The sequence below is a fragment of the Micropterus dolomieu genome, linkage group LG21 (assembly GCF_021292245.1).
Source record: "Micropterus dolomieu isolate WLL.071019.BEF.003 ecotype Adirondacks linkage group LG21, ASM2129224v1, whole genome shotgun sequence".
NCBI lineage: Eukaryota > Metazoa > Chordata > Actinopteri > Centrarchiformes > Centrarchidae > Micropterus > Micropterus dolomieu.
In genome coordinates, this window is record NC_060170.1 from 3067440 (window position 1) to 3086361 (window position 18922).

General features: G+C 37.2%; 2 protein-coding genes across 4 annotated transcripts in view; one reads left to right on the forward strand and one right to left on the reverse strand.

Annotated features, from left to right (window-relative positions):
* Positions 1-4139, forward strand: part of adgrd2 (adhesion G protein-coupled receptor D2) — a 42124-nt gene extending 37985 nt beyond the window's left edge. The window contains exon 25 of the mRNA XM_046034062.1: positions 3164-4139. Coding sequence (XP_045890018.1) covers positions 3164-3174 — 11 coding nt within the window. The 3' untranslated portion in view covers positions 3175-4139. The remainder of the gene's footprint in view (positions 1-3163) is intronic.
* Positions 4075-18922, reverse strand: part of LOC123960598 (nuclear receptor subfamily 5 group A member 2-like) — a 21279-nt gene continuing 6431 nt past the window's right edge. For 2 of the 3 annotated variants that reach the window (XM_046035434.1, XM_046035436.1), the window contains 3 exons: positions 11992-12111; positions 10409-10556; positions 4075-7914 (listed from right to left, as the gene is read on the reverse strand). In XM_046035434.1, coding sequence (XP_045891390.1) covers positions 7661-7914; positions 10409-10556; positions 11992-12111 — 522 coding nt within the window. In that variant the 3' untranslated portion in view covers positions 4075-7660. The remainder of the gene's footprint in view (positions 7915-10408; positions 10557-11991; positions 12112-18922) is intronic. The other variant, XM_046035435.1, reaches the window with a different exon arrangement.

Consider the following 18922-nt stretch of genomic DNA (forward strand, 5'->3'; position numbering starts at 1 on the left):
CAGCACTTTGTGACTGAAATAAGTAAATGATGAGTGGTGAGAATAGACATCAGATGCCATTTCACTTCATTTCATATTTTGGTTTATCTCATCAGCAGAAATCTGTTCTGCAGAGACAAAGCTACAAATAAATGACATTCATTGTTTAGATAGAAGGGCAAATAAAGGAGATCTGCATACAGAAAGAACCAAAAGATTTTATATTGAGAATTCTCACAATGTTCTTTTGTTGTTCATATTGTTTGCATTTTTGCTCCCCTGTGTGTATTTTATGAAGCTTTCTTTCTTTTGTATTTTGTCTTGCTTTTATAATCTTTGTCTTACATGTTTTGGCCTCGTGCTTGCTCGTGTTTGGAATTGTTGGGTCTGTGTAAATAATATTTTAAAGAGTACGGTCTAGGCCTGCTCTATATAAAAAGTGCCCAGTTATCTGTTATGATTTGGCGCTACATTAATAAAACTGAATTGAAGTGAATAAACAAATGTGTTTGTCCTGAAAGTGAAAATGCTAACTTGAAATACAAATAGGTGTTTTTGTCTTACAGAGAGCTTCAGAAAGGAGAGCTTTGTGAATTTCTCTATAAAACCAGCATCAGGAAATCAAGTAAGTAATATTTATGCATTCATGAATACACTGTTACATACATACATCATACTGTTGGCATTTAAATATGACTTGGTATTGTGTATGTCTCTTCAATTAAAACAGGTGGTGCAGCTGATTGGGTTCAAGCCATCAGGTATAACTCTAACTCTTGATCCGGTTTGTTTATAATTTGAGGGTTGGTCTCATTTGAAATTAAGAGATGGTTAACATTATTGATCCCACACAAAGAAACTAGACCAAAATATAGACACTTTTGTAGTAAACAAGAAAGGACTAGTGTCACCATTGCTGGGGGTACCTGACAACGGCCATATACATGTAAATTAAAACAAATGTGGAATTTAAATCCTTTTAACTTGAAATGGAAAGTAGTTTAAATGTAGTTAAGTTGTTTTAACTTGAAACTGTAAGCTAGATTATTGCAGAAATATATGCCTGTTAAAGACTAGTTAAAGGAAGTTTTTGGCATTGATTAAGTACAATAATTATTTGTTTTAACTCAAAGTATGAAGTTGAAAGAAGTTATAAAAAGTTCAATCAACTAAAAAACATTGTTATGCATTTTCAAGGCAGCAGGTGAACTTGCATTTCCCTGTTAACTACTTGCGAGGACTATAATAAAACACACAGGACTACGATAACTAGTATGACTTGGAGTTAGAGAGAAACAAATCATCTGTCCAAAATGGCTCAACAAGCCAAATGCTTTGAGTACTTTAAGGATTTTACTGTAAGTATTGATTTTCAAGTGTGAATACTAAAGTGTGGGCCTGGTCGTCTGGTCAGTGTTCCATACAGTATTAGTTATTTGACTCTTGCTGCACTGATCTCTCACTGCTGATGAGTAATAGAACATTGATTGTAAATAAATCTATCATTACATTTATTCACACTTTTCTGAAAATAGTTAAGTTTAAAATCTCAGCGTCCACCTTTGACCTGTGCTCCTTCCTTGTTTTCTCATGGATGCACCGAGCTCTCTCTTCGTCTGGTTTTAAATTACACTGCACATTGAGTACGTTTAAGTAGTAGAAAAAGAATGATGTATTTGCATTTATTCTCAATGAAAGTCCTCATTTGAGTTGAGTGAGTTGAGTCGTCAGTGTATGTTATTATTGTTCCTATTAGCAGAAGTGTTCTATAATGGTGGTTTAATGTGGATTACGGTCTGAATGCAAAGTATTTTGTTCTTAATTGTCACGTGTACATAAAACAGGAGAAAACACAGAATAGTTGTAATTTTTCTGTAATGAAAATCATTTTAAAGGAGTATCATCTATTGATGATTGCAGTCTAAACAAGCTTCCTAAAACCCTTGTGGATACATGTGTAGAGTGTTTGGGTCAGAGCCCAGCCAATGGTCACACACTAGATGTAAGGAACATTCTAAAGAGCTGACTGGAGTAGAAAGAGGTGCGGGTTTAATTTTTCCCAGATTGTCTCCATTTACCTGTGCAGTGTACAACATGTGTGAAAACTTCCCTAGTGTTTTTTGTTGATTTCAATGTGCACAACAGATGGTCCCCATATTTCCAAAGGGTTAAGTCACTGTCAGTGGCTCTAAATTGCCTGGCAGTAGGGAGAAGGAAGTTTGTAATGAATTCATTAAATGTTTAGCTGTCTGTGAAGAACGCCTGATGGATCGTGTTTGAGTGCTGCTCGGTGTTCATTGTTGACTGGCGAGACAAAGCAGAGGTTCATTCCTAACGGACAGGGCTGGCTATTCACGCCATCAGCCATTAACCACTCCAACACCTGCTCTCTCTCACTCGGCCTTTCATTCCCCTCCTTTCTTGTTTTCTCTTTTGTACACAAACACACTAGCACTCCTGTAATGCAAAAACATTAAACATCAGACTGAGCTGGGAGTCGTAGCTAATGCCTTTCACTGTATTTCACTACAGGTTGTTGAACTGCAAATGGAGTGGATCCTGATACTCATTTACAATAAATGTGCACCACACTGAAAGAAGAGAGAACTGGACACACACACACAGATCCCACCTGAAGAAGAGCACGGCCACCACACACCACACATATACACACACACGCAGGAAAATGAAAATGAAGGAAGGACCCTCTCTCACTGTTCCGTTCTCAGATCAGATCAATGATCCCTCAACTACTCACTTTTTTAACACATTTGTTTCTTTATCGGCAACAAAATGACAAAGGAAAAAACTTCTGTTATCTGTATGGCTAATTTAATGTGGTTTTTGCAATGTGGGTGTAATAACCCTTTAATTTAAACACAAGGAATATTATCTTTTACTTACATTTTACTACTTTACTTAAAATATTACCAACACCCACACAACTATCAGCAACATTGTCTAATTGTCTTTACCAAAGACAATTAGGTCATTTCTGACTACAAACACAGTTCTTTACTGGACCTCCATGATGGTGTGTCTATGAAATATGGGATGCAACTCTTGCCATCTCTTTAGCCTAATTTCCATAAAATGACATGCATTAATGATCTCTTCAGCCTATATGTCTGGCTAATATTAATGCTGGGCTTCATTCTCACTCTCTCTCATGTTGTTTAAATAGCTCTGCAATAGAAATTCAAGCTTACCAGGAAGAACAAGGCTCCAACATGGCAATATGGTGTGTTATATAGTTAGTAAACATTTTCAGCATGGACCACTGTGTTTGATAATGGCTTGCTAGAAAGTGTGTTACTGTTGTAAATAGATGATTACAATAAAGAATGAAAAGACTGTACCATTGCAGCTTACTATGGAGCTGTAAAGCACCACCAGATAGATGCTGTGAGTTTAAAACAGATATTCTTAACGCTTTAGAAACAGGAGGTGCATGTTCTGTTCAGTACCTAATGACTCTAATCGCTCTTAAACCTATCTACAGTATTTACTCTCAAATTACTGTTGGCTTCAGACACTGCACGTTGTCTTTTTTCTCGTTGTTCTGTAGCAGCAGCCATTTTAACTCCTATCCTACCAGCTTAAACTGTTCCAATCTGTTTGTGGAGAGCAGACCAGGAATCATGTTTTGACTGATATTATATTTTTAAATAAGAATCACAATTCTTGATGTTAGCTGCTACGGTCTAAAATGTGTTCTCTCTGTTGTGTTGTTAGACATCATGGTGTATTGTTCAACATGATCTGCCTGTTCTACATTTCCACATTTTTGTAGATGGACATTTGAGGAACAAATCAATTTTCCTCTGAAGATACTTTAATGGCAAAATTACAATTGTCACAGTAAGATTGATGTCTATTTTAGAGATATTGAATGACGACTTTCCAGGAATGATTTGTTTCTAAAACTGATGTTTAATGTTTTAGACTATTGCTGAATGTTTGCTGTGTGTTTCTAGACAGAAGTGTTAAGTCAGACACTGCTGTGACTGCTGTGTTGAATCTATATATGAGCTCTGTATCATTTGTGCAAAACTGATGAATCTTATGCAATAATAGCCGACAAACAAGTGGAGCTTTACTTCACTGAATTTTATTGGTTTGATGCTATTACAATAAAATATATTTCAAGAAAACAAAAATGTTTTGGTCACTTTCTCTTTTGGGAGAAAAACACTACAGTTTAAGACGGGACAACTGTCAACTCACAGGAAAATAAAAAGTGAACTAAGAGCAAAAACAAAGGCTATATCAAGAGAATCAGTTCCACAACAGTAGCGATTTGACCTCAACATAAAGCAGAGAACTTTTTTGGTTGAAATGTATCTTCGTCTTGCAGTAGATATTCACTTCACAACATAAATATACTGTACAGATTGATAACACACAGCTGTCTCAACTGGAAAAACAGAGGTGGGAGTGTGTGTGTGTGTGTGTGTGTGTGTGTGCTTTCAGGCAGACGTTAAGGCAGGCGGAGTGATTGTCTACGATACCTTGAAATGCCACATCAATGGACGAACAAGGAATGATTTTGAATGTCCACTGTGAGAAAGTTGAGCTACACAATATTACAAACACTGCTTTGACTGTGTCTTTGTTTTTCAGTTGGTCCTGTTGACGGTCATCGTGAATTTGAGTTACATTGTCGTCATTGCTGAGAGTCACATGCTTTTAAAAAAGGTGTGTCACTTCTAATGAATGTGGGAGCACAGACTGGGACAAATACAAATACATTAGTGTTACTTTTCAACACGGAGTGCCGGAGCTAAAACACTGACTGCTACAAATACACTGTATAGTGTTCTCGACCCATAGACCCAGGTTTCTGATACTGTGTTCTGTTGTCCACTGGTTGATAAAATATTTAGTTTTAATTGCATACCATATGATGAAATACTACTTATTTAATTATTTATAGGGGACATTAATTGGTCAAATTAGTAAATTCATCATTATGTGTATTAAGGTGGAATATGTGACTCCAATACCATGACACATACCATGATACAGAACAACGACACAGCAAGTAATGTAACTAACATTAGCTTAGTTGTGGGTTAGCTAAAGCTGCTGCTATGAAGCTAACATGCAGAGAGGTCGGGACGGTCCCAGAGCAGCACAGCAGCTCTAGACAGTGGTACTCCCCTGCTACTAAAGCTAACATCACAACAACAGCATGTCTTTTTGAACTAGAAAATAAGCAGAATGTCCGTGGGCAAGTCATTTAATGTTGCTGACACACAAATCATTGCTGGCACGGCTGGAATAGTGTTGTGTGACCACTTTGTTTGTTTACCATTTACAGAACCAGGGCTGTGTACAACACCAGCTAAAGGACTGTGAGGAGATCTATGCTGAATTTGACAAAAAGGCGTGTGTTGGATTAGAATCACATACCCCACCTATAAAAATACTCATCTTCCTACATGGTAGGACTAGCAGTGTGAGGTGTGCATGAGACTGAGGCAACTGTACAGGTGGTTGTTCTAAGTCAACTTGCAGAAACATAAATCGACACATTTCTTTTGCACTGACTAAAAATGATGTCTACAGGACAGATAAGTCACTCACTACTGATTGGTTAGGGCAAAACAAAATAACTCCCTCTTTCAAACAAACTTTCTGACATTAAGAAGCTTTCAGACATGTAGTTTGTCTCATAAAAATGATGCTTATACACTACTAATTTGCAACAGCCAATGTAAGGCATGTAAAGCTACCTTAATTGTGTCGCCATATTTTTATTTAAATCATTTAAATTAATGTATTTGCAAAGTTGCAAAATGTCTGTACTATTGTCAAAACAATTAAAGAGAAATTAGCTTAGGTTTTGGAGGCATTTGATGAGTGGTCATACTGCTGACCTAAATACTCACTAGAGCACCAAACATGTAAAAATCAACAATAATGCGCTATTTCTTACTAAGCTACAGTGACCAGCTGTTTTAGGAACTTACAGTCTTTTTAAAAATCCAGCTATATATTTGTGAAGTTATTTTAAAAGTCTTCAGTAGGAACCAGTGGGCTTGAGGCTGAGTGCTACACAAAGTGTAGGGAGGTCAGAAAGTACTGCAAATGGTCTAACACATTGTTGATGTTGGTCTTTTCATAAGATTTGTTAACAATAAGAAAAATCATTCAAAAGCATTAATATTATTTACAGAAAGTATACATTTAGAAAATGTCATCATGTTCAATATGTGTAAAATCCATCTCTACAGCAGCTTCAGTACAAAACACGTCAGTATCAGCCTTCTCACACTGAGATCAGTCGAGCTCTAGTCCACACTGTACAGCGTATTGAAAAGTCACACCAATGTGACTGTGAACATGACAACTTCATGTTTTGAGTGCCCAATGTTTTTTAAGGCATTGGCCAATATCTAAATCAAAAGTTTCAAAGAAACTTGAAACCAAATCTGGCCAGATAATTTTTTCCCTCCCTGCGTTGTCTCTGTATGCCTCCTCTGTAAAACTGAAAGACAGACACTTGCAGATACTTCCTTTTTGCTTTTTACATATTAAAGAATTAATCTCTCCCTTATAATTTGCACATTGATGTGTCTTTTTTCACTCACCTCTCCGCTCTGGCTTCCCTTTATTATTTACCCACAAAGCATCACTGTGTAGTTTCTCTCTTTCTCATTGGCTTTTTCATTCCCTCCTTCCTTCTCTGTCCCTCTTCCTTTCCCTTTCATTTTCATTTTTCTGGGCAAGGGTTTGATGAATAACTGAATAAAAAAGTGTTTTTCTTAGCATGTCTGGCTTTGATATATCAATATATTAACATATAAATAGATTAAAACAAAACTATATTGAATCCCATAAAGCTTTCATGTTTTTTTGTAAGGTTGGTGGCAAAAAGAACAAGTGCAGAGATAAGAGCAGTGCTAGTCTAGTCTGAGACTACAGTGTGTGTTATCCTAAAGTCTGTCTTCATAAAAAAAAAAACAACCTAGGAACAGTGTTGATGACCTTGGAATTATAAAGTTGCATCTGACATTTGGATCAAAAAAGACAATTTTTGACACTAAAATATGATTTTTGAAAAGACAAAATCTGCTCACCAAGCAAGCATTCAACAGATGTGTCCATGCATCCTGTGAGATTCTATATCAGCCCACTCCACACCAGATATTATAATAAAATTCCTATCAAAGTGGATTTAGAAACTGTTTGGATGTTTCGTAATAATGCTATCAGCTACGGACAGACATCTTGACACCACGTCTTCATGACTTTTCAGCACTGGTGCAGGCTGGAGCCTCTTCCTTTGAGTCTAAATGTTTGCTGGGCAGCTGTGTGAGACGTAGGAAATCTTGTTGGCGATGTTGTATTCAGGTGACATTATGTAACTCTATAGGCAGATCAAATTTTAGATTTTTGAAAACAGGGTAAAAAATCCAGTTTATAAAGTACTCTGCAGTATGTAAAAAACATTAACATTCATAATCTTCAAACTACACAGATGGAGCTTTATAATTCCAAACTCTAAAGAACATGTACTCCTCTTTGACGCAAACAAAACCCCTTCCAAAGAAGACCCTATATGAACATGTCTATCTTTATTTGATTCTTTCATCCCACTCACACTTTCCCTCCCACACACACACACAGTCTCACCTAGAGAAATAACTCATGATGGTGGAGCATCCTGCATGCCTCACACACACGCTCGTTTGGCATGCAGCATCTCAATGAGCAGGTTGTTGCAGGGCACCTCTCCGCTCAGATGCATGTAGCACAGGTAGTCCTCGGACTGCGTGCTGAGAGAGCGCAGCTCTGGCAACCGTACCACCAGCTGGCTGAACTTTTCCTGGAACTGAGGGTACGTGGACAGCGTGTACTCCAGCAGAGCCCCATTCACCTGCTCCTGGACGCCCTCCACAAACGCCTGGTCCTCCAGCAGCTTCACATCTGCACACACGCAGAGGACAAACATGGATCATGACTCAGTGAGGGGAAACATGAATCTGCTGACATGTGGCAGAGGATCAGGCTGTGGATATAGTAGTATATAAACCCTTTGAATGTCACCATCCTGCCAGTAGGCCAGTCATTAAAACTCAATCTGTGCATTCAAATATTGTTCAAACCCACAGAAATTAATTTTAAATTCTAGTGATGATGCTAGAATTTTGAACAACTTGAATATTTCAATACTGGCGACCTGTCCAGGGTGTACCCCGCCTTTCGCCCAATGTCAGCTGGGATTGGCTCCAGCTCCCCGCGACCCTGTATGCAGGATAAGCGGTTGGATGGATGGAATATTTCCATTTGATGTATAACATCCTGGAGTGAACATCATCTACCTACAATGAGCTGGAACAAGATGATATGATACAGCCAGAAAGATGTTGTATAAGATGATTTTTCCAAACTTAAATGTAATTTTAAGGAGACAAAAAAGTAAGTGTGGATTTTAAGAGGTTAAAAAAAAGACAACAGAACAGGACGAGATATGTCTTGTTTCATAGCTCTATTGTTCTTTCCATCAACATTCCTTAAATGCATATTTTTACACAAAAAATGAATGGAGTTTGTTATATTGGAAAATATGCCTCAATATCATGAAAAAGTATACTGTAGGTGCAGCTGTAATTTACATGACAACCCCACAAGATTAACAATAAATTGGGAGCGTTAATAAAATGATGGGACTTACCAACAAACTTAGAAAAGCTAATCCTTTCAATAATGTAATACTTGCATTGCAGGGCAAGTTGATTCTGCACTTATGTTAAATACTGTAGTAGTTTGAAAAAACAATCTTATCTCGAGGTTACTGTACTTACTGTACTAGGTTTTGTTCTGGAGCTTTCAACTCACAGTCTTCATCACGGAATGGGTTTTATACTTATGTCATGTTTTAACAATTGAGCCATCTCCATGACAACTGAGAAAACTCCATGCGGTGGTGAGGACTATGAGATGCTGATGAAAGGAAAAGGACTGGTAAGTGGACCTTGAGTTAGGATCAGTTTGTAGAAGCCTCCTGTTTTGTTTTGCAGATTCTTTTAACAATTTGCTTTAAATGCACATTTGGATAGAAACTAGTTAGCTTTTGGCAAGTATGGGTTTTTGAAAGCTTATACAGATAATATATTTACACTCAAGCTGCTCTGCTCAAAACCAATATTCTTTAAAAAAAAAAAAAAAATTGACCATTTTCATTCAGAGAAATTCCTTCAATTTGTTCTAGTATGTTAATGTTTTAACATTAGATAAGTGAATATTAAAGTTGTTTCAGAATATCAGTAAGAAGAAATAAACCATTTTAATTGTTGCATGCAACCCATTAATTTATGGTAGAAATGCTACCTAATAGGTTACATATATATGCTGTATCTATACTTTATGTATGAAATAAGGGGAGTGCTTGGAGTGTGGGTGGTGTGTGTGTGTGAGTGTGTGAGTGTGTGAGAAAGAGACAATACCCAAGCCCTCCGGTAGACCAGCATTCAGCATCAGCTGAGCCCATCTTGTAGAATCCATTCACACAGTAATTAAATGTTTTGAATCAATGTTCTGAATCATCTTTTCAAACTGCTTAAGGGCAATTAAATTACCCCCGACAAATCTGACTCTGAAGATGAGGGAGAGCACGAGCGCGAGCAAAGCAACCACAGGCACAGACAGCAAATATTTTCTGCCTATGACAAGTGCTCTCACCATTCAAAAGCTCTTTGTTCCCCGCTTTGCCAGCGCTAAACAGCAAACACTTCTGGGAATCTGGGCAAGCCACATCTATGCTCTCTCCATCTGCGCAAGCCGCTACATGAATGTCAATCTTGCCATCGAATGATAGACCCATCCATTACGCTTCTTTTGAATGCCATTAGTGGACAATGGAGGAGGATGTCTTTGTTAATATTGGTTTTTGTCAACCCTAGAAATTTAATTAAGTGAATTTATTGGAGGGAAAAGGGCCAGTTTGGAAAACACTTGTAACCTTACAGATAAATAGGTACTGCAGATAATCTGCAATTGTGACATTTTCATTAAAATGTCAGTGTTGCTATTCAAATTCCGCCAAAGGACAGCATTAGTATGGCCCTGCAGATAGATTTTTACATGAAAACCTGCTATTCTTCCGAAAACACACAGTCACAGGCTGCAGATGTAAGCGATGGCCTTTAAAAACATTTATTTGCAGATAGGTCAATCAAGGATGAATCACTCAATATAATAAATGAAATAGTAATATTATGTTTGAGCTGTTTTAGCCTGCCAAACCTGATATCACCTTATTGTGAACATCACAATACGTCAGATATTCGCTCTTCTTAAAATATAATTTTTGCCGGAGTGATCAATGATTAGAAGTAATTTTTTCTTCAACACTTCATCTCTGGCCACACTGTCTGCACATTGGTCACAGTGATGAAGGGCAAACATGAGGCTGACTCACTGGGGTTGAACAGGAGGAGGAATTTCAGACAGGCGATCTCTCTGCGGTCCACCTGCAGCGCCCGCAGCCTCGCCGCCAGCTCCTGACCTCTTTGGACCAGACTGGAAAGAGTCGCCTCAGCTTGGGACAGGATGAACGACAGCTCAACCTAAAAGACGGGGTAATGGTTATTTTTTATGTCTCTTATATTCATGAGACTCAAGTGCAAGCCCTCTCAAGTAAAGTACGTTCAAATTCAAACCCCAAACGTGCCTTTTTTGGTAAACTTGAAGATTTGCTATGCTTTCGCTCCTACTGTATTTCTAAATATATAGTAGGGGAAATTAAGTTTATCATTCAATCTCAGTAGAGGAGAAGAGTAGAGGTGTGTTTAGAGGCTGTAGTGTGTTAAAGTATGGAGATACATAATGACACAGGCCACATACACAGTATATTGTTATTTTAATAATTCTAAAAGGATATCTCTCACTTTTTTTTAAATATAAGGATGTTTCATTCATCATATTCATATTGTTTAATGCTTATAGAGGAAAAAAAGAGTCATCTGAAAGGTAGTGTTATAATGCTTTGCATGCCTATGATGTGAAGAAGGTACATATACCTGTACTGTATTCTAAATACACAGAAAACTATTATATGGGGAAAATATAATTTGTTCATATTAATGAATAATATCTTAATCCTTTAGTGCCGCATATTACAAAACAAATTAAATTAGCACCAAACAGCTGACAAGTATTTAGGTCAAAGCTTGGAGTTTTGGGGACTTCAGGCAGTTATTCAAATTGCAATCCAACCTTATTCATAACGCTCACATAATGTTGTCTGTCCTAAATGGTCATCATATTGGTCATCATATTATTAGCCTATTTAACATTATGTTAAATCTTACATTACTTAAATAATAAATAATTGTTTTCCAGAATAAATGGACCTCATTCAAAACATTTAACGAGCTCTAGGAAGGCCACTAGCTTAAAACTGATAAGCTGACACAGTGGTGTACCATGTAGCAAATGAGTTAGTCCCTGTCAGTCCACCTCTTATATGATATAGTCGCCTCGTTAGCCAACAATATTTGATTTTGTGCACATAGATATTCAGTTTAATGCATTCCAGAGTTCCTTCCACTGAATAGGTGTGGTGGGTCACCATGCCTTTCAGAGCTACTCACCCTAAAAGAATTTCACTTTCATCTGTTTCACAGGCTGATAAAACACAAAGTTCTAGAGGAAACATTATATAGATGTAGTTTAGGCATGAAAATAACTAAATTTCAAGATATGTTAAGTTTTGCTGCAAAATATGGACAATGAGTGACTTCGGTCTAAAACTGCCAGCATTGTAATCAACCTTCAAGCCTTACAAATGATACAAATATTAAAAACAAAACAAGTCCTTCATTAATTTGGTTTTAAAGTTGGTTCATTTGATAGATCAAACAAACTCATTAAACATTGGACTCCACACTGGAACCATACTCCAAATATTTGGAAAACAGTCCCTCTTTAACAGTTAACAAGTGCAGCCTAAGTGAATGAAGTGCATTGGGCTGATGGGAAGTTGTGCGAGGGAGTTGTTACCTCCTGGCCGGTCACCAGCAGGATACTGTCTTCCTGTCCATGTTGCACTTGTCTGAAAATGTGATCCAGGACCAGAAGTTCAGACCAGCAGTTATGGAGCAGCTTCATTTGATCTCCCACCTCCAGGAAACACACACACATACACAGAGAGAGAGAAATAATACATTATCTTACATTATGTTTACAGTCTGAGGTTAACTCTGGTCATACATGTATAGGTATACAGTAACTTTTGTCCTTCATTTTGTTGTTCAAACACCAAAAAATCCTGATCAATATTCTTTGAAACCTATAAATAGTCCTGATTATTCTTCTGTTACTGTCTGCCACTGCCTCAATGTTCATGTTGTATGGACAAAATCAATATCCTCTTTTTCAAAGTATTTTTCATTTGTATTTTCTATCATTTTTTTGTGTATTTAGTATGGTCTATGGAAACATCTCACATGGCTGAATTCCTCCTACTGTATGTGCAAAGCCATTAAATTTTATTCTCATTTATAAGGAATTAAAAAATACTACCTACCCTGCTGTAATGCTATTAATCCAGAGACGAAACTGAAATATGTGACAAAAACAACTGACGTAAAAAATGAGGGGACTATAAAAAGTTTGGTGGTATTTGTGCTCGAGTGTGTGTGCTGATGTCTTGGGTGTTTGTGCTATATCCGAGTGTCGTCTCAGAGCTCTTCAACCTGCTCACCTCACCCACACCCATTTACCCTAACTCCCCCACCTCTCAAGTCACATCTGCTCTGCTCTGGGGGATGGGTGTTTTCAGATTGAGCCCCGCCTCACTGCAATATTGTCTGTAAACTGAAGGACACAGCCGTCAGTAATTCTGCAGCAGCAGCTGCTAATAGGCCCAGACACTCATTCATCTGACACGGAGCTGACAGAATTACTGTCCATCTGAATGAAACTATATATCTGTCGCAGAGAAGAGGGTCCAATCTTGTTGGCCACACACTCATCTGGACTAGTGCAGTGGTGGGGGCCTGGGTGTACAGTGATAAAGGAGGGGGTTAAGGAAGCAAGAGGTCTTGGTGACCTCCTGCGCTTCCTCTCCAAGAGGAGTTGGACACTCAGCTGCAGCCAAAAAATCATTCTGTAAAACCCCTCAAACATATTGAACGTGAGGAGAGGGGCTTTATTTTATCTCCCACTCGGATTCTCAATGTTTTTGTCTGTTCATGTTAGAGTGTGGTACTGGGTCACACTGATATATCAGGATATATACCTGTCAAGTGTCATGTTTTACCTGAGGGAGCCACATTGTATCTCACAGTCATGAAGAAAAAATCTATGCAATTGTCACAGAAAATACAAAAAAGTGTGAATTGTAATCCTTAGATAGATATGAATAGTCCCTGATGTTGCTGTTAGCTGGCCAGCAGAAGCGAGGGGAGCTACAAGAGTAAGTCATATCTTTTTGGAGTTGTTAGGACGACCTCACAAACATGATGGTAGCAGAGCAGAGGTGGTCGTGATAAAAGCAGAGAGTAAGTAGTGAAGAGTGTTAGTGCTAAACACTTTTTTAAAGGTGCTATTTTTAAATTCCCCATCACCCCTTTCACTTTGCTTGCTATGTTAACAGCTATGAGTTTAGACGAGCGTAGGCCTTTAAAATCCCAAAAAATCAATGAATTCCTTTTCACATAGACATATTTGACCAATCAACACTATTAGGCCTCCAAGTAAACCATTGCCACCTCACTCACCAATGAATTTGGTACATCTGGTACATATGTATATATGTTTTTTTTTTATTTGCCTAATAGGGCAGCTCCTTTAAACAACCTTTAAACCAAACAGTTTTTAAGCAATGTTTATGTGTGTAATGAAGTTACAAATATCGCAAATGCAGGATTGGGAATTTTTAGCAATTTTTATATTGTAATAATTACTAAGACTTCACTCCCTACAATAATCTGTGCTTCTTACTATTTCTTATTGTGTTTGGTGCTATGCTTATTAATATTACACAGAAATCAACTGCAGAATTGATACTTTGTTGTTCTTGTTACTGACAGTTCAAATCCACTATCTTACACAGATGCTAATGTATATGAGTATTACATTTTGAGCAACAGAGACTAATGTTGTTCACATGAGCATAAAATTAATTCTATCAATCACAGCCATTTAAATCCAACAAGTCTGGATTAAGCCTGCTTTGAGTGGGAACACACTATAAGACAACACATCATCATGTAGTCAGTCACCATGCTTGCCAAGCAAATCAGCTCTTTATATTTTGAGGAATTATCGGTTAAGGCTAAATATGTTCATCGAGTGGGATTTGCAGCGATGTGACCATTTTAAAACTATGCACAAGAAGTGTCTCCTTTCTAACTGTGTAGCTGTCAATGGGAGTAGTGTTCAAGTCTGCCCGTGGTGAGGCTCTGAGATCTACAAAACAGTCTTCAGCCTGGAGGGTACCAGTGGCAATATTCAGGATTTGTTACTGAAGAAACAGAATGCAGTTTGGAGATAAAAAAAATCTGTGCAGAGTCATAGTGAACCATTTTAAATGGTCAAATACACAAACATGTAACATATTCTGGTAGCCTCAGGACAAGCTATGGGCAAACTAACCATCATATAGAATGACTCACAAAACAAACTTAACCTGTGCTGCACCTCATCAACCAAGCTGTTCGGTTGAGAGGCAGAAATACAAGACAGGAAAAAATGCAAAAGCTATGCACCTCCCTGAATCTGTAAGACAGTTTCATTCAGCCAATCCACAGCTTATCTTCAGTAACTGCTTATTAATACAATGTTAGAATGACACTGGGAAAGATCGAATGTAACATGGGGGGGGGGGGGCATCATATGTAGAAAAAGGGAAAATATCACATGTCTAAGATCCAGAGGATCAATATTTTGTAAGTTTTACCTTGATCCCAGTAAAACGTGCAGTCTTTTAACTGCTTCTCCCATTTAAAATAGTGTTTCTAGATTTTGTATCTCAGCGTAGATATCTATCACATATATTTTTTGGCAAAACTCTTCAGAATCCTCTTGACATGTTACTTTAAATTGACTGTCTCCAGTATGCTGCCTCTAGTAGCTGAACATTTATGATGTTCATTGTGTGCACTTCCTCAGCAACATCTTCCATGTTCAACAGGTGAATGGAAGGTCAAACACAAGGCAGGACAAAGGCCACCTCTGGGGGAACTGCAGCAATCAATAACTTCCATTCTGCTCACAATTTAACAACAATGTAGACAAGCGCAGCGCGAAGCTGCAGTGGAGAGCCGACATTTCCCCGTTATCATCTGCATGGAATGTAATTATCCAGTCCAGGGAAACAGCTCTTTCTGTGCAAGGCTTTTTGGACAAAATATGCACAGCTTTGTTGTCACTGTTCATGTTGGCTATCCACTCTATATAAAAATGGCCTGACTATCAATAGAAATACATCACATCTGTAGAACGCGACACTCTAGGGAAGCAAAATAGCAGTTGTTATGATAAAAAAAAAAACGGTCATATTACAAAAAAGAAGTGAAAAACAGGAATGTTGCAGATGTGACAATATGCTGCCACATCTTTGCTATGTTTCCAATCTCTGAAGGAATAAACCTACATTTTGATTGTAGATGTCTATTTTCTGGCCTCTGTGAATGGTAAATGCTTTCTGCCTGCTAAGATAGCATTACGTTCATTCTTTTATATTTCCTTCACACACAAATTTTCACCTTTTTGCTTTTAAGTGTGTGAAATAACTCACAATGCACAGTGAACTCATTCAGTAAGTCTCAGAACTGTAGAAGCCATTTCAAATGTTTGCAATATTAGAGTCATAAGTAAATTAATATCGTTGGCTGGAACAATGGACTTTATTTTTGTGCCTAACCAGCCGTGTCTCCTAAAAATTACATTGACATAATATTAATTTGCAACAGCAAAATGAGGAAACTTTTTTAATGAACGCCTCACCAAGTCTTACTGAACTTTTGCTTATGTCACATCTCTAGGTTAAGGTTAAACAAAGGTGGCGGTCTTAAGTTAATACAAAAAAACCTCAACAATGACTTTTGAGACAGGATGTGTTGATGATATGTACCGTATTGACATTTAACTTGAAATAATAATTTTTCACTAACCTTTACCAACATGCTTTTGTTGCCTAAACCAGGGTATGTGAGACTCATACCCTGGTCTTAGGTGTCCTGCGCATAATCATGGCAGCAATTTTGCTTCCCTCTAAGCGTAACTGGCTAAACAAATTAGTATTGAAAATAATTTCAAGGAAACAAGGTTGTTCTAACATATAAGAAGCATTACTTAGCATCAGTGTTATTCAGTTAATTTTTTCTCAGCACATTAACCAGAAAAGAAAGATGTCTTATGCCCATGAAATAAAAAACCATGAGGGTGTTTTGCAAGTTCACACATCACAAAAGCTCGCTCAAAGTTAAGTTCACACAGATGTAAATGAAGTAGTTCATTTCTTCCATGTTTTTCTTTAATGAGCTGCTCCAAGCGATTCTTTTTAATAAGTAATTTCAAATTTGGCGAGGCTAACGTTCAGACTTGTTTTGTAGAAACATGTGAGATTGTGAAAATCTGTAAAAATGTGAGAAACCTAACCAAGTTGTTTTTGTGCCTAAACACGATGTGTTGAGATAAGAGTGCATACACAGAAAACTGTTTATTACTGATTACCATGATTATCATTACAGATGCTTGTGTTTAGTTGTGGGTTCAGCTATTTGTACGTGTGTGAGAATGAATGAATCAAGCAGGTAAAGGGACTGCATATGAACAAGGTTCAGATTTTTGTGCTACGCTCCCAGTCATCAATGTTGCAATTATATTGTACATAACAAAACAAACATGTAATAGCAGGCACTACTTTGTTTTAATGCATCACTTTTGCATCAAAGAATATCTCTAACTAAAACTGGGACGCCCTCATAGGGGTTTTGACAAAAGATGTAAAATCATTACTGTACATACAATTTGGAAACAAGTGGGCAGGCATATTTGACTTTATGTATGTAAAGAATCAGTATATTCCAATAGTTTGTAATCAATAGTAATGTCTTATTCAGATATATATTTTCGTGTAAGAACACCTTTTTGCATCTCTGTGTCAGTAATGAAGAGGAGCATTTCAGCCAAGTATCCCTCAGGCGTATAAAGATACCTTGTTGATGTTAGTCTGAGAAGATGCAACAAATCTCATCAGTACCACAATGTGGTCTTTGTTTCTGAAACAAGGAAGGTACTAAAGTAACAATGAAAAAGACTAATCTGTTCTCAGAAACTAAGAATTTAAGCCTCTTTTTTTATCATTTTCAAACTTTGGGTTTGGAATTTGTGTACATTGACAGCAGATTAAATGTTTCAAAATCACTTGTAAATTTGATTTACAACAGGTCATTATCAATACAGGAACACAAAATGTCAGGATGCAATGATGTTCAGCATTTATTTGTATTCAATTAATACTTTGTGTTAGTTGTGTTGTGTGAATGACCATTTCATTTTAAAATTAACATGGCTGCTGCCTTTACTGCAACAGTCCGACTAAATTATCTAGTTAAAGTTTTGGTGATTACAAAAAAACATGTTTTCTCATACACCTCTAGCAGTATTGAGTTTTGTTTGTTGCCCTAAGTCTGAGATATCCCTCTCGGAAATTTCACCATCTCCAGAATTTCTACTTGTGATATTGAGCTGTGAACTGTTTTTAAAGGAATTACTTTCTACTGAAAAAAGAAAGCTTTGACAGTGTGCTGTGGAGTTGCTGAGAAACAGAGATACTGTTTTTGGAAAGAGATGTTGGTGCTGAAAACTCCAAATTCCATTCACCTGCATTTATTGGAGTGGAGACAGAAATCTCAGACAAATAAAATAAAATAAATAAATTTATTTTATTGGAAAAATTTATTTTATTGAAAATATTTTATCTCTTTTTTGGTAATTTATGTGCACTAACTATTTAACAGCAGAATTTAAAACAAACAGAAAGAGACCACACAAAGTTTTACACATGTTGCAGGAATTTGAAACACTGATAAGTGATCCTACCAAAATATGGTTTTAAACAGATAATGAGCAAGCATGTTATCCAACAGTAGAACTAGTAGACTGTGCAGCTCTTAGTGACCACATGCCCAAGCCTGTGTCAGTCTCAGGAACAAATGTCAACAAGTGTATAGGTCGGAAGCAGGAAAGGAGCAGAACTGCTCAGACCGGAAGGAATCTCACCAAGTCTTACCAAGGCCAAAATCAACCTATTGTTGCTAGGTAAACTGTTTAATTGGTTGAATCAGTTTGACCATGGCTTGTTGACAAATCTTTGTTTGTCAGCACAGACAGATTATATCATGACTCACTGAGCAAAGTAATATTTTCTTGATTTTTGTGTAACTTGCCTGATTTGTCAGAATGTGTGTGTGTGTGTGTGTGTGTGCGCGCGCGTGCGTGTGCGTGTGCGTGTGTGTGTGTGTGTGTGTGTGTGTATCCAGCATCGAGGAAACCCGCAGAACACGAGCCAGGAATAATACCGCAAGGGATACCGCTAAAAGACTAAAGACTCATTCCTCATTACTTTAACTGTTTACTTTTAGAGCTGAATCGTTACATTAAAGATTATGCTGAGTTGTCTTTAACCATACATTAAGCAACAGCTGCCACAAATTAAAAAGGAAAAAAAGGACGACAGTACAGATTTTTGTACATTTCTATTAAAAATGACTAAACAGTGTGTATGCATATATGTTCATATTGAACACCAGAGCATATAGCGTACATCATGTCCATTAAATGGTTATGATGTAAAATCATTTTATATGTGATACAGCAATTTCATAAAGCTTAATGTATCATTTACTTCTCTTCATATAGTAAATAGAGACTATTTTAGTGCTTACAAATATCAAATCAGACATAACATTTACATTATTTA